We start from the raw sequence: 16569 nt of genomic DNA, 5'->3' as shown, positions 1-16569 counted from the left end.
ATCTCCTTGTGTTTAAAGTAGAACAGGATATTTAAAATTAAATCAGCTAGGACCTTTGGAGCACCACAGTGTGTTACATGATTCTCCATTTGTATTTTGCAATGGTGTATCTTGATTTAAGTGCTTTGGCAGTAAATTAACACAAAACTGGAGCAACATAGTGACAATTTTGATCAAGAAGAAATTTCTCTTTGGTTACCCAAGTGTAAGTTCAAATAAAATTTATAATCACTATGAGAAACATCAAAGCGATTTTTAAACATACTCTGTACTTCATAAACTGTTCCCACAGAAGTTACTAAAGGTCAGTCTAAAGGTAACTGACCTGATAGTCAAACTTCTGTGTATTTTTTTTTTATATGTCCCTATTGGCCTATTCGGTAACATTAGTTTTAGCCCAGATTTCAGCCTGATTTCTAGAGCTCCCCACTGGGGCTGCTTCTTAGTCCTGAAGCAGGGTGTAGATTATACAGTAGAGTAGTTTGACTAGATTTCAGTACTGGTTAGCTTTTCTAACTTCTGTTGCACCACAGGGATTCCAGTATTGAACTAAGTACACAGTTTCTGCTTTCTGTGTTGCAATGTTAAATGAACAATTTTAAAACATCCCCAAATATGAATTATATCATTCAGGGGGAGGGGAGACGAAAGAAGGTTTTGCAGTCTCAGTAACGCAGTGAAGCTTTTAGCGTTTCAGTACTGGTTAGCTTTTCTAACTTCTGTTGCACCACAGGGATTCCAGTATTGAACTAAGTACACAGTTTCTGCTTTCTGTGTTGCAATGTTAAATGAACAATTTTAAAACATCCCCAAATATGAATTATATCATTCAGGGGGAGGGGAGACGAAAGAAGGTTTTGCAGTCTCAGTAATGCAGTGAAGCTTTTAGCAAGGAAGATTCAAATTAATAATGCTTCTTACATTTTGCCTATTTGCTAGAAATCTACAAGATGAGAGCAGCAAGCGGGGCTAGCAGAGACACGGTAACTGTGTGAGATAGAAACCCCCCTGCCGTTTAGTCCTTGAGCAGATGATGGAGAGTGGACAGAAAGAAACTCTTCACGCCCCTGTCTTAGCGTGGTCAGAGCTGTACTGAGCACTACAAACTGCTGTAGTCTGGAAGCGTGAGCTTTTTTTTTTTTTCCCTTCCCTTTAAAAAGTTTTCAGGAAGTCTGGGGGAGGGGCAATGCCGTTTCTTTTTTGTTATAATGGGCCCCTTTGTGGAGATGGAAGAGGAGAAGGGGTCTGTGTGCCTGTGGTGCGCACGCTTCCCAGTGATTCCCAGGGCGACTTCCCAGGGTAACTTCCCAGGGCTCCTAAAAAGCGCTGGGCCCCTGCGGTGCGGGGAAAAGGGGAGGGGGGCTGGTCCAGGATGGAGCTGATGGTGCTGCTCAATGCTCTGGTTACTCGCCTGCTCTTTGTGTTGCACTCTCTCATCGGGGTCTGGAGAGTGACTGCAGTGAAGAAAGAACCCAAGTACTGGCTGCTGGCACTGCTCAATCTTCTCCTGTGCCTGGAGACAGGGCTCACCCTCAAGTTTAAGCAAGGCAGAGGCTACAAATGGTGAGCATATCCCGCCGGCTCCGACGGAGCCCCTCTTGTTTCTTTGCATGTACTTTGCTGCAGATGTGAGGCTGCCTTCTGCGGCTGCTGCCTGAGAGCAGCGCTGCCCTGGCTTTGTTGCTGCCAAGCTTTTAGGGGATTGCTTTTTCTCCCCTGCTGCACCTGCGGGGTGGGTGGTGGAAAACTGGTAAAGCCCTGGTTAGTCCATTGCCAAATCCAGGGGTCTTTCAGGAGGGGCAGTTTTGCAGCAGGCTACTTGGGAGCCACTCTCTGTACAGTTCTGTGTGTGTATCCATACTAACAGCTGAAAAATGTGGTAAAAGTAGCTGCAGGCAAGACGTACATGCCCTAGAGCTGCCGATCCAGTGGGCTGGGGAAGCAGAGGCACACACTCCCTCACAGTGTCACTGGGCACCTCCTAAGCAACAACGTGTCAGGGACAACATGTGTGAGGTGCAGAAGAGTGCTGGGGGGCCCACACAGGCTATTCCATGCAGTCGCCCTGTGTCTCTTACCCCATCCTTGCCATGCCCTGGTTTGCACCTCCTTCCCTGGGACTGCATTCCCTGTCCCTGCTACTTGCAACAGTGCTAACGCCACGCTAGTGCATGAACCAAAACTCTGACAAATAAAAGACGAGCAGCAACCACTCTTGCAATACAGCAAGTGGCTTAAATATTTGGATTTGAGAGGCTATTCCAGAGGGGAACTTTCATGCATGAAAGGCTGCCTGAGAAATAAACAAAGAAGTTAGTCATAGCAGAGTTTGCCCAAGCACATGAGTTTTTACATGCATCTAAAGAATTACTGCAGTCATCTACAGCTCATCAGTGCTCAGTCAGCCAAAACAAATGCTCTGTAAAAAGGAAGGGTTCATGTAACTAATTGTCAAGATTTCACTAGGACCTTTTATTTTTAAAAACCTCGAACTGCAGGCAGGCCCTGAGACAAATCCAGGACAAAAAAAGCCCAGAAATATTTCAGTGATCTTAAATTCCTGTCCATTGCAACCTGTGAAACTCATTAACAGAAGCAGTGTTCTGTGACAATTCACACAAGTGTTCCATGCTCTAAATTTGAATGTAGTAAAAGCAGTGACAAAGTCTGGGACACAGGAAAATGTGTGCAGAGCTCCAAATGCAGTTATGAGACAGAGGCAGAGTGAGCAGACCCGATTCACTAGGGAGAGGAGGCAGCAGCAGAGATTTCATGAATACTTACTATGGCAGCTTTTGGAAAATCCAAAGAAAAACAGATACAAAAAGCAGATCCATTTTAGATGAATACATGTGCTAGAAGATTGGGCTAAATTTAGCTAGAAAGAAATTTTGAAAATGGATGTGGTCCAGCACTTTAAGCAGCACCTAGAAGATTGGGCTAAATTTAGCTAGAAAGAAATTTTAAAGTGCTGGACCACATCCATTTTCAAGCAGCACAGTAAAGTACATTTATAGGTAAGAACTGTAGACAAATGGCCAGCATCTATTTGTATCAGGGTAACTTTCTGCTCTGGTGGAAAACACTCACATTCAGAACAGACAGTATCATCTACATTTATAGAAACAACTCCATAGACAATCACTGATCCAGGCAACGGGCAGTCTGTGCCACAGAACTCTCCTGCCTCCAAGAGCCTCATATTCTCTCCATTCTTTATTGACAGAAGACTTACTTATTACACCAGCACAAAAAATTAAATGGCACATGTAGAAAAAAAAATATTATTGTGGGCCTGGCCACGTAATGTTTCCTCTAGATTGCTGCTTCTGAAAGAAAGGCAGGGTTAAAGCCCCTGAAGTCTCCTGGCCTGATCTGGTATCATTAGCTCAGTATTGCCAACCTGCCAGCTGGATGGATTTTTCATGTGCTCAAGCACTACAGGAAATACTGTAAAATATGTTCGTTCTCCCATTCAAATGAGAGGTGTGTTCTCTCCCAAAATAACCAGGCTAAAATCCCACAGAATCACTAACTTAAAAAAAAAAAGCAAACAACAAAAAACACCACCACCAAAACAAACACCACCCCCTCACTCCCTCTCCCCCCCAAAAAAACCCCCCAGAACGAAAAAATAAAACACACACAGAAACAAAAAAAACCCCCACCCAAACCAGGACTATCTTATTTAGAGGGGAATGATTGAAACATTTCATAGCAGCACAGCAACCCAGTCATTTTCCTGAGCAGCAGGGTTTTTTCTTTTCCTCAATACTTAATCTCCACTGGAAAAGTCATGATTACAAAAATAAAGGTACATTCAGGATAGGAACAAACAATAAATGCAACAACGTTTGACCAAAACATTTCTGCAGTTACATTCTTATAAGCAATTTAAATTCACTGCAGAATGTGCCAATGACAGGATAGAAGGAATCAAACAAGTATCCTGAGTTTGAGTCCACTGCCCTGTCTTGGGCCAGTACATATATGTGATGCAAAGGCTGCTGTGTGTCTCAGCAGCATTGCAGTGATGCTCACTCCGTACTACGGCAGAGCTAGATGGAACATTAGTGGCATCAGACCTCGCTCCTACTCCAAAAGGATAGGAATTGCCAAAAAAACCCACCCCAAACAAAACTGTCACGTTTAATAAGAAAACATCAGCAACCCTCACAAGAATCAGTGCTTGCAGAAGGAGTAATGAAACCTCTGTAGTACTTTTGAATAAACTCAGCTCAAGAAGCTGAAGAGAATAAAGCTTCACCATCATAAGTTATATAGAAGACTGACAGGGAGGGAAGAACTAGAGACAGAAATCCTAAAGAATTATACAATTGCCAGCACAAATGGGCAACAAGGCCAAGACCCATTTTCATAAACCATTTTAGCCTGCACTGAAAGACCTCCTACTGAAGAAATGCTTGTTTTAGGCAAACTGATGCTATTTCTACCTTTCCTGTGTCAATGCACAGGATTCTGATCAACAGCCTTTATCCCAGCATCATTCAGTGAAATGACTCAATGTATTAATTCACCCTCCATGAAATCAGAAAGAGCATGTTAGCTAGAGGCTTTTTTTTATTATTATTTTAAGTACAGAGAATGCTGTGATGGAAATACAAACAGCAAAGTGCCTTTGGTTAGTTCCTAAAAAGAGATTTTATTTAAACTTCCATATATGATCTTAGATGAATATACAAATAAACCTATGATTCATAATACTGCCAGCATAAGGAATTCAGCAAGAATAGCAACTCTTATTTGCAGTTACCCTACTTCTTAATATCCCATACGGCAGCAGGCACAAGTTACTTTTCAATGCAGATAATGATAAGCTATATGGTATTTACAATGCGATATAATACCAAGCTATCTTTTCTTTTCCTTTACAGGTTTTCACCAGCAATATTTTTATATCTGATTTGCACAGTACCATCACTATGGCTATTAGAAATTCATCATGGGACACAGGTATTTATTATGAGACAAGATGGACTAGTTTGAAATTGATGCATTATTTGACGGATTAGATTTGGGCATACACACAGAAGTCTTCCAGGTCTTGTTCCAATTTTCTATTTTATGCTGGTGGGTCTCCCAATCCAGCTACAGCTATACTATGACGACTGTGCATTTCCTAAATATCAAATAATGACACACACACCCATTCCTAGCTAAAAATGAGACCATTTATTTGTATTTGACTAGGGAACCAAGGACTAGAAGCTTGAAAAACAGCCTTTCACCCCCAGGTTTACCAGCTTGAGTCTTGCTCAGGATGGTGAAAGAATTTCATTGCTTTAGAGACCTTTGTAAAGTAACGTATGAGTTTTGCAGCACTTACAGGCAGATATCACAACTCCAAGCAAGCCAAAACTGAGACAGGTGTCAGTGAAAGGGGTCTTAAACTCAAATTACCTTGTATTTGCTGCAACCTGGGAGAATACTCACAGATTGCTACCACAGATAGCTGGCACGGTAATTTTTCTGTCAGTGTTTATATCCTTTCTTTGTTCATGCTGTATAGTAATCTGGGAGGGAGGTGTCTGGATTCCAATTCAGGACTAAAATAGGCAGTAAAATTTTTAAAGGCAATTGTTCTTTTGGCAGATGGGGTCAGTTAGGGCCAGAACAGAGCCACCTAGCCCAGAAGCCCACGCCGAGTGAACCATCTCCCCATGCAGGCTGCTTTCGAGTCTCCATAGCACTTCCACGTAGCGAAAAGGGGATTTTGTCTGTCCCAGCATTTGCACATATGCAGTACCTTACATCCACAGCAGAAAAGGACCTGATAGGAACAAGAGCAAAAAGTAACAGAAGAAAATACATAAATTAGACTAAGAAGACATAGTGCCTCATTTTCTCCTTCGAAACATTGTTAGAGCCCACAGAAGCATAATCAAATATTCAAAATTGTGTTTACACTGAAAATGCCTGAGGCTTTTTCTAAATACAGCAGCAGGAATTTATTGTCTTCTTGTTTTGCCAAATCTCCTTAAACAGTCACAGACAGGTAATGTGGATATTGAGAACATTTGTCATAGTTAAATCTGGTCCAAGAAACAGGCTAATTCCGTAGTCAAAGGCAGCAGTTTATTTCCCAAAATGATGTTAGAACATGGCATACTTTGTTCTTATTGATATACTGCTACTGTGAATTAAAGAGGGAGTATATCAAGTTAACAGCTTAGTTTATACCTGGAGAGATAGGATAGAGAGTTCTGGAAACACACAATCTAATAGATTCAAAAACAATACCTCCAGAAGGGGAGCAGCCCTCCTAACAATTAATCTCAAACCCGGCAGCCAGACTAGTGCTACTTCTCCTACGAAAGTATTGCTGGGATTTTCATTATTAAAATACTAACAGAATGGGTAATTATGCAGTTGCTAGATCCACACATTTAATATATCCACCATGAAAACAGTCTGTGGCCTTTAAAGCAGTAGATCTTTGATCTCATGCCGAATCTCTAACAGGAAACATCAACTGCTTGTGTCAGTGCTGTTATTTAAGGCATGTGCTAATATGTAGTCTCTCCTCCTGAAGGCAGAGGCCATTCTGCCTCTCTGAGTAGTGCAGAACTCGATATGAGTAATACCATTCATATATCAACAGTGAAATACTGACTGCATAGAAAGTACTGCTTTGCGGTAAAGTATTTTGGGGATGAAGTGCATGTTTGGGAGAGACTATAAAGTAAATTGAACTGTATTGAGTGAAAAAATTGCTGTCTGCAAAATAGAGTGGCAAAAAAATTAAAACCATTTAATCCATTAAAAAACCCAAACATTCTTTCTTCATAACGTATAAGATCTCAGATAAACCAATACCTGTTACCTTTTCAAATGCCTGGTACATCACTGCCACAGAAAGCAATAACTGACCACCGTTTGCAGGGCTTACCTGCCTACCAGTGCTGTAGTCGATGTAGGCTTCCCAGTCAGTAATAAGATAGGTACTTGGTAAACCTTGTAATTATTTTTAACCACCTTAACTTGAACATTTTAAGGAAATAGTCAATATTACTGCCTATTCCCTCAGCCTTATTCTGAGGTGGGATTCTCTTACCAGCTAAAATTCTAATATATCACTCTTCTAAAAGTGATCTTACATCTTTCACCATTTCTTCCCTCCCATACCCATTTTCTTCCTCAATTTGGAAAACAGCTTAAGCAATCTTTTCTCCCTGTTTTACGTTTCAGCTTTCCTATGTAAGCAAAATGAAGCAGTCACGGTTGCTTTGGATTTCTGACATCACACCTGTTACTGTAGGGACGGCAACACTGTTTCCAGCAAGAAAGGCTGGAATTGTAGAGAGCAAGTGGGGTACCTGTTGCCTGGCAGAGGGCCCGCTCCAGGGAAGGGCTAGCCTCTTCCACAATGTACTCAGGCTGCCAGCCTCCACGCACCTTAATGGGATTGAGGGTACTCTGCCCTGGTATTCAAGTGTCAGTTTTACTTACCATCTTAATGCCGGACCCATTGCAAAAAGTTGTAGCTAACCTCGTTTTTATTTGGGACTAATGGATTGTGAATAACATGCAAATAGAAATTTGCTGAATTAGTTCGGTGTTTCAGGAGTTCCCCGTGCACTGACAGTGAGCTCTCTGCAGGCCACACACTAGGACAACACCATGTCACGCAACGCAGTTTCCATTTTGATTAGATGTTTTATAAATCAGAGGAATGTAAGCTTCGTCTCAGAAGAAACAAAGGAAGTAAACCAAGCTAGAATTTATGCAAAATGTGTACAATTTCTTCCTGTTTTATTTTTGCACAGTAAAAAAAAAAGCGCATTTTTGTTTAGCTAAGCACACAGCCTCGATACCTAGGAGTAACTGGGCTCTAGCAGTAAAGAGGTAAACCACGTTTATCAACTGCCTGTGAAACTTAGTATTCACTTTTTCCTTGTCACATTCCCATTAAGTCACTGCATATACATAATTGGATAGGCAAATATGCCTGGCACCAACAGTCCTATTTACATGCATATACATGATGAAAATAAAGGCTCTTCTCCAAACTTTCGAGTGAATCACCACCACAATCACCACTTAATAAATATTCAGAGAGAAACAAACCCAAACAAGATATGAACATACATAAATTAAACATCAGGAGTCTACTTAAACGACTGGCTTTGCAGCTGCAGTTTTCCATTTCCTGCCTGCGTGCAGTTGAGAAGAGATACGGACCCGGCCCTGAGGAGTGCCATTCAGTCAGGGTTTGTGGAGCCTTGCACTGAAATAGTAACCCTCCATTCAGCTGGAAGTAGTTGCAAAAATTACATATAGGGAGCCTACAAAAGGCACTGATAAAATGAACTAATTTTCTTAAAGAAGTATTCTCTGCACCTTTATGCTGCACCTTTATGCCACTAGAAAAAAAAAAAAAAAAAAAAAAAAAAAAAAAAAAAAAAAAAAAAATAAAGATCCCCCTTGCAAGCCACCTGGAAGCTGTGGCATGCTTTCCTCCACCTCCTTCCAGCAGTGCGAGTTGCTGACTCCCGCAGCTCCTCTGCCCTGGTGTGCAGGTTAAGCGGACCGGCTGCTCTGGAGCCGTGAGAGCTATCTGCTCTGTATTGTCAGCATGGGGAGAGCCACGGCATCTGCTGAGAGGCACCTATGCACCTTGCTACCTACCATTTCACTCCTGTCCTTCAGCCACCTGATTTACTTGCTGGGAGTTCTCACAGTGTTTGGGAAGGGATTTCCACCACCCTTACACATACAGGAAATGCAGCAGGCTGCCCTACGTGGGTCCCGCCTCAAATCTGGCAAATTCCGCTCTGAGCAACAGGGCTTTAAAAAACAAAAAAAAAATTTCCAAACTCTGATGTGACGTTTAATGCAAATTCATGGCTCCCTTCCTCTTACCCCTGCCAGACCAGGCAAGGGGGCGGAAGAGTCGGCTCAAATGCAGATTTAATGATAAACTAAATGCTGTCATGGTGAATTAGCCTTCCTCCTCCAGCACAATTTAGTATTCCCTTTGCCCGACCCAGGCTACTTGTTACAAGGTAGATATTCCTTAATACTCTGGGGTGGCTACCCCGGTTATGCAATATTTTTAGGTCATGGTCTCCTCAGCCGACTGTGTCACGCTGCCTGTGGGGGTTAATCAGAAAGGCTGACTTTGACCTTGCGGGCTGGTCTCCATAGGCCTTAGACTTTTTCTACAATCAACAGATAAAAAGGCTTCTCCAGAGCACCAGTTACATTTCATTTCTGAAACAATCTCTGAACAAGCTGTTCTGTCTCTCTCCTTTGGTTGAAGGGCTAACCCAGGGAGATTTGCCCTGCAAGGCTGTGGCCGGCAGAGTACCAGCCCCTCCATCTCACTGTCTCCATGCCCAGAACTTTAGACTTCCCTCCTCCAAATGGAATTATCATGTTCCCCACACCTGTGTGTCAATCTTTCAACACTCTCATACCTACTGTCCAAATAAGGCAAGCATTCAGTTTAGGAGCCTTTACCACCAATTATAAGAGTAACAAGCACTGAATTTTTTCCAGATTTTTCAGACCATGGGAAGTTGCTCCATTTATCTATGACAAGGTCAGGCAAGAGGCAGCATTTACCCAGATACTGAACAACATTATCAGAGACCAAGTAAAGTATCAGTGGAATCTGAAATTTGCTAGAATGTGACATTTGCTGGAAAAATGTTGCCTTTATATTGGCAGGCATTATGCTGAACACAGCTACTCAGTATGCACTAGAACACGTTCCAATTGTTGCAGAAAATCACTCCCTGCGAAATAAAATGGTGGGGGGCCCAGTGGAGAAATGCAAATCATCTGGTGTTCTCTGGCACAAATAGGACAGGATGAAAGTCTTTAAGAACAGCATGGTTTGATTTTCTAATTATCCCTTTTTTATTACAATGAAGGGAGATGTTAAGGGATTGTTATAAAGATAGATTTTAGAACCATACCCCAGTTGCTCCAGGGCCAGCCTTGGGGGTGAAGGTAGAAGGGCAGTGCAGTAGACCTCAGATGGGACACAGTCCCATCACTGGTTTACTGCAGTTGAAGTAACAGTATGTTTTAGCCAACATTCAATTTCCCAGAGCACTGGGTACTTGGAGAAAGTAAAAAACGGCTGTTTTTCTAGTCTGCAGGGATAGGTGACAACACAGGACCATTTTTCTTAATTATTCCTGAATCTCATCTCTCATATTAAGAATTTCCTTGCAGAGTAAGGCACACCTGCTGGGAGGGGGGGGAGGGAGCAGGGCAGAGAATACAACCCAAATATCCTACCCCAACTATTCATTTCAGCCTTGAGGGAAGTCATACAGAAGAACGAAACAATGGCATTTTTAGAGAACTTTTTCTGGATAGTAAAGATGAGAAGCAGGTATTCTGAGAAAAGGTTTGAATATAGAGACTGATCATGACCAATTTTTACCCTATTTTACTCTTTTAGCCAGAGAGAGCCTATGTAGGAAACCCAATAGCCTGTTCAGGAGAGCTGCAGGCAGATCACATTCAAAGAGTGTGGTTTTAACAGCACAAAGGTGTCACCTGCTTCATCAGCCTTTGAATTTACATCCCCTCCTACAGTACAATCCTACACTTTCTCAGGGACCTACCAACACATCACTCCCCTCCTCACGAGAGGAATTCCTCCCTTCTGAACAAGAAGGGAATTTCATTCAGAGTGAGCACGTACCTTTGTAAACATCGACTGACTTTCACAAATGAACCCTCTCCAGTTCAGCAAAACAGGACTCTTTCAGCCACCGAGCACATCTGCTCCCTGTGCAGGATGTTTATGCATGTGTGATGTTTTTGTTCACAACAGTACTGTGGTAATGAGCCCGGAGCAGTTCAGGTGAATGTCAGCAACCAAGACTTCAATCAATCCAGAGACAGCAGTCATGGAAGTGAGGGAACAGACCACCACATCATTCAGACGGTGGGACACCTTTTCCTATTCCTAGTAGAGATCTTACGATATTAGAGCAATTAGAGAGGACTGTTGCGTCTATTTGGGCAAGCTCCTCACACAGTGATTAAAACTAAAAGAAAGAAAAAATAGTTTCAGAAAACCATATTGTAAAAGTTGCCTACAGCATACTGCATACTAACTATTGTTGGTAGGAAAAGTCTCTGTGTGAAGAGGAGACTCTCCTACCATTCTCTTCCAAATCTCAGTAATTGAATTTAGAAAGTGTCTGGGGGATGGTTCTGCAAAGGATAATGCTCAGCTGAAAAATGAGAACAGGAGGAGTAGCACACAGAGAAAAACTTGCTATTCATTACCAAAGTTTGTATTAATGTGCCTTTTTCAAATTATGCCTGCCACATAGAAATTATTTGCTCTAATACAGTGTGAAGGAGAACAAAAGCAGGCTCGAGGATGAATACAGTTTCTGAAGGTACCTATAATGTCAGTCCCCTGAAGTTACAGCATGTTATTGTTGTTGTCTTTTAAACAGGCTAAAGTCTTTGTGAATCAGCTCTCCACAATCTGTGAGACTGTGTGGACACTGGCACTCCACCAAACTTTTCTACTGCTACTAGTAATTGGGAGATGGCTTCTCCCCATTGGAGTTGAAATCACCCGGGATCAGTTGTCTCAGCTGCTTCTCATGTTTGTGGGAACAGCAGCAGATATACTTGAATTTGCTAGTGAAACCTTGGACATCGAAGATGTTCGGTAAGGACTATTCGCTGACATAAATAATTTGCATAGTGCAAGATACTTGTTTTGTTTGAAGATTTGTTTGTGCGATCTGCGGTGTTCAGACTAGTGGAACTGTATTTCCCACAGGTAACAGAAGGCTACGTTCAAGGGCTCTGTTTTCCTACTCTCACCTTTCCCTCTGTAAAAGGCCTAACAGTCCTATGAGCTTTGTTAGGGATTATTCATCTGTTGCCAGCAGAGAAGCGTGTTGCATCCTTCACAATAAAAGGGTACAAAGAGCCAAACAACTAGCATAACTGCCACGCAGCATCAGTTCTTACAGCTACAGGAGCTGAAACACTGGATACACAGTAAGCCTCTTTCAGGTTAATGAATTGTTTTAGACTAGCAAGGAAGCAACTAGAGTTTGCTTTAGTGATTCATTATCCAAGTTGCTTCTTTGGTTATCTCATATGTTCTTTCTTCATGATAGAATGACAAAGTGTTCAAAGATAAGAAGAAAGAGAATGGCATAGTCTGGTGTGAATTTTCAACATTATGATCTCTCCCAGAGAAAGTGAGCCCATGTCCCCCTCACAGCACTGAGAGATGAGCTGTGAACATCCATCATAAAGAAAAAGAATCACAGGAGAGGTTCATCCTCTCTTACAGACATACTTTTTTTTTTTTTTTAAATATCAAAGAAAAGGTTTGGCAGCAGGAAAAGCAGTCCTTCCCACTTGGCAGAGAAGCTTCAGGCTTGCAAGAAATGTGTAATCACTACAAGGGTAAAGATATCTCCTCTAAGCCACAGAGTCAATTTCCATATGCTTATCATTATAACGTTAGCATCAGATATTTAGTGTAATTACACAGCTGGAACGCGTGGCCTGAACAGCAAAAATTCTATACCAAAAGGTGCCTCTGTTTTCCTTAGTCTTACATTTCAAGAGTATGCATTAATCAATCACTGTTTCGCTCAACCACCCTTTAAATGACATTACAAATACTACAGGAAACATTTTTGTTATCACATAAGGAAACTGCATCTTCACTGTTACCACTTTTTTCCCCTCCCATAGGAAGAATTATGCTCTCATAAATGCAATTCTTGCTGTATGGACCTGGAGTATGTTACAGTTTCCACTTGATCTCGCAGGTTAGTACTTGCACATAGACAAGAAAAGAGAACAAGTGCTTTAAGTTTTTGCTGGCATGTCTTGTGGCTGTGCGCACGCTACAGGCTGTACCAAGGACTTCTGGTGGAGAGCAATTCATATGACAATGATGGTTTTTGAAGAAAGCCCATTGTGGTTTCTTTTGAGGAAACACTTGTTTCTGGCTAACCTCTGACCTCCCTGATAAAACTCTCCACTTCCAGAAAAAACTGGAGTTGCAATATTGTATTGGAGCATCTGCTCCAGTTGCCCATTACTTGCCTTAAACTTCACTATGTGAGCTCTCAAATTAGATCTGGTCTTGGATTATATTATGGCTCCAGTCTGGGTAGGTTGCTAGATCCTACAGAGAGATAGGCTATCATTAACCACAGGGGACAGCGGAACACCCCAGCCAAGAGCACAGGGGCGGTTATCACAGGAGAAATTGCCTAATTACCAGGAAGCTAAAGGACGACATAAAGTTGGGACTATGCACTCTGATCTTAAACTGAAAGGCCCAACATTCAGCAAGCTCAGGCTGGCATTTGTCCCTAGGCAGAAAGGGCTTCTCTATGTCCAAGAAGAATAATGAAAGCCACTTCAGTCATCATCTGTTCCAACCATTTTGGCCTCCAATCACTACAGGTTTACAATTCAACTATACCAGTCCTAAGATACATTATCCTCACTAGCATCTATATAAAATTGATGACTATGTTGACACACTGATTAAAATAATAAATGAATAAAATAATGAAAAATGATTCCAGGAATTTTTCATTAGCCTTTTCTTCATGGACAGCACTAGGCTTTGTTTTCAACACTGAAGTTATGAAAATATTTCAGCTCAGCAGCTCACCTTCTGAAAAAACTGATGCCACAGCATTTCAGATTTATCACAGCTAAAATTCTTGTTAAAATATATTCTGTTAAAGATGCACAACACTCAGGTTTAAAAACAAACAAACAAACAAAAAAATATACCACCCATACACATCACCACTACCCAAATAAATTAATGCTATGATTGTTTAAGCACTGTTTGAATTTAAGTGAAGTAACCTGTTGTACTGTGCATTTTTTCTCTGGCTATTGCTTTTCTGCTTATTTAATTACATTTACCAGTTAAAAATTAAGTTATTGAACACACATTGCCCTGAAATTTACTATAGGTACAGTTTATTTTAGGTAGTCCTATACAGTTGCACAGATAGTACTTTTTATTCAAGCATCAGTATGTTTACTCACACAAACATGACATAAAATAGAAATTTATAGGCACTTATTATTGGACTACAGCAATGCAGTTAGGACTATTAAACAGCAACAGCACAAAAACATATTAAAAAATTAGCTGCTGCTGAAGCTTTGCCTAATGGATTCAGCAAATTTCTACATTCTACAACTCATTTTCCACTCGAGTCTCATCTTTTTTTTTTTTTTTTTTTTCCCCAGCGTTGACTCAAACAATAGAATTCTTTTGGTAAGCTGAAACATTTGGTGGTTGTTACTGCATCACAAGTAGCTGTGTTTTTTAAACTAATGAAATCCCGCTGCCTGAGAGACAGGTTAGTTAAGCTACATGCATTTTCATAAGAGGCAGCCGTATTTACCATGCACAAACCCTTCTGATGATCCTTCTCTAGACACCACGCCACAAAGAGCATTCTAGCCCACCACCACTTTTATAGCCAAGGGGAACACATCCATGCAAGTTCCAGCAGTTGCATGCAATTTCCTACCCAGAAGGCTAAGAATGAGTGACTGTGGCTCAAGTCTTATATGCAAGCAGCGACCACAGTTTCTTCCTGTCCATAATGCTCGATATTGCTCCACACTGACAAGACTTACTCTTACTATGACACATGAAAAAGGCAATGGCTATCTGGTGAATCTTTTAAAAGCAAGGTCTTGGACAGCCTGGAACAAATTGAAGTGCTACAGCTCAGGCTGTTCCCATTCAGCATGGTAGGTTTTTTCCTTAAAGATACGTATTAGCCTAGTATGTTGACTGAACAGAAAAGTGTCTGGGGAAGTTGTTACAGAAGATTAGGTGATCTACTTCTGCTTCTTGTTTTAAGAGTGTATAAATACTGATAGCTTTGTGGGATAGAAAAGGGGAAGCGGCTTTTGGTCCTGTTTGGTGGACCACGTAAGTGCTTGCTTAACATGAGCTTACTGTGTTTTGCTGAAACAGATCCCAGAAATGGGATATGCTTTATGTTGAATTGTTCACTGTTGAATGCATTTATAATCCAGGGTACCCTGGATTCTAACTGCCCTTTAGGCCAATCCTGGCTCAATTTGAGAGAGTTGTTTTAACATAACTGTGTTTTATTTCCAGTACAGCATATTGGCTGCAAACCAACTGCGTCGACTAGGCAGATCCCCAGCCTGCTGCTGTGCAGGTACAGCGCAGAACTGTGGAACATCGGGGTCAGCCTTTTCATACAGGATGGTCCCTTCTTCATTGTGCGTTCAATCCTGATGGGCCACTTCAGAATATTCAATCAGATGCTGGTGTTTTTTACAGCTAAGAATATCTTAGTTGTGACTCTACAATTTTATCGTTTGGCAGTGATAACGTTAGACTTTCGTGCTACCATTCTGCAGAAGAGCAGGAAAGGAGAAGTCAGCTGTTGCCCATGCGAGCCTTATGAAGCTAGTACTCATGCTACCACTGACCAAGATACCGAAATGAAAGGGTTTGTTGCTTTTCCTCCAAAAGAGGAATCCCAAGCTCTATCAGAAGATCAGTGAGCACAGTTACTGACTTGAAAGAGGTTGCATTTCCCACAGCTTCTTCAGAAGGGCTTAGCCTATTTCTATGATCAAACACACCTTGAGTGAATGCCTAAGTCATCTCTTCCACCAAGAGATCAATAATTTCTTCTACATTGTAGGGGAAATTTCTGAAGCAAAGTCAGAAATGGGACATTTTTGTATCCACTTGTATGCTGGGTTTTGATTAGTTCCCTATTATATTATCCACAGGGATTTTGTAGCCATAGTTTGTAGTAGCAAGAAAGGTTTGGCACACTAACGAAGTTTGTTATTACCTTCGGTGGCACTGTGCTAACATATGTACTCGCATGTATTCAAACAGAAGGACAAGCTGATCCATTATGGGAAGTATGGAAGCATTTAGCTCTACTTCAACTTCAATAGTTGGGCTATAACTAGAGTGTGATGTTCACTGTGTATGGGAGCAACTTCAGCAACGACAACTGTCCAGACATGCAAGTAAAGGGGGATGACAGATTTCTACTGTTACTGTGACATCGAAACATTGTTCATTCAAGAAATTTAAGAAAATCTTGTTCAAATGTTACCTCATCCTTGGCTGGATTAAGCTAAAAACTATGCAACACCATGAAACAGCATAAACAAAACTGTCTTTTAGGACCTGCATGGTCTGAATAACCTGAAACTTACAAATAAATAAATTAAAAAAAAAAAAAGCAGCCCTACAGATCATTAGAAGACAACTGCATGTCACAGGCATTTTCTACAGAGGTGCTTGCCTTTCTATTTCTACCAGTTAGAACACCAAAAAAACCCCCAAAATACTTGTAAAGACCTTCACACACACACACACGGTTTCACTGTGCTTACAGTTGAGACAAGTTTTTTAAATGTCTCCATTTTATATGATTTTTTAAAAGTGGCCTGACTCAGGCATACAATCTAACTAGAAAGAATCATAGAATAGTTTGGGTTGGAAGTGACCTCTAAAGGTCATCTAGTCCAACCCCCCTGCCGTGGGCA

General features: G+C 41.4%; 1 protein-coding gene across 1 annotated transcript; it reads left to right on the top strand.

Moving 5' to 3' along the window:
• The first annotated feature begins 1372 nt into the window (after positions 1-1372).
• On the top strand, positions 1373-15561 carry TMEM26 (transmembrane protein 26). The gene is made up of 6 exons (XM_009290509.1): positions 1373-1563; positions 4896-4974; positions 10817-10930; positions 11454-11674; positions 12724-12800; positions 15146-15561. The coding sequence occupies exons 1-6, from the start codon at positions 1373-1375 to the stop codon at positions 15559-15561; spliced, it is 1098 nt and encodes a 365-aa protein (XP_009288784.1).
• Positions 15562-16569: the final 1008 nt, after the last annotated feature.

The sequence above is a fragment of the Aptenodytes forsteri genome, unplaced genomic scaffold (genome assembly GCF_000699145.1).
Source record: "Aptenodytes forsteri isolate BGI_AS27 unplaced genomic scaffold, ASM69914v1 Scaffold349, whole genome shotgun sequence".
NCBI lineage: Eukaryota > Metazoa > Chordata > Aves > Sphenisciformes > Spheniscidae > Aptenodytes > Aptenodytes forsteri.
This window is presented reverse-complemented; position numbering and strand designations above follow the sequence as displayed.

Bases quoted from the DNA above. Each gene is read 5' to 3' on its own strand.
- TMEM26 (XM_009290509.1), top strand. From the start codon at position 1,373: ATGGAGCTGATGGTGCTGCTCAATGCTCTGGTTACTCGCCTGCTCTTT. The intron at 1,564-4,895 runs GTGAGCATATCC...TTTCCTTTACAG, and splicing joins CAAGGCAGAGGCTACAAATG to GTTTTCACCAGCAATATTTT. The intron at 11,675-12,723 runs GTAAGGACTATT...CCCCTCCCATAG, and splicing joins TTGGACATCGAAGATGTTCG to GAAGAATTATGCTCTCATAA.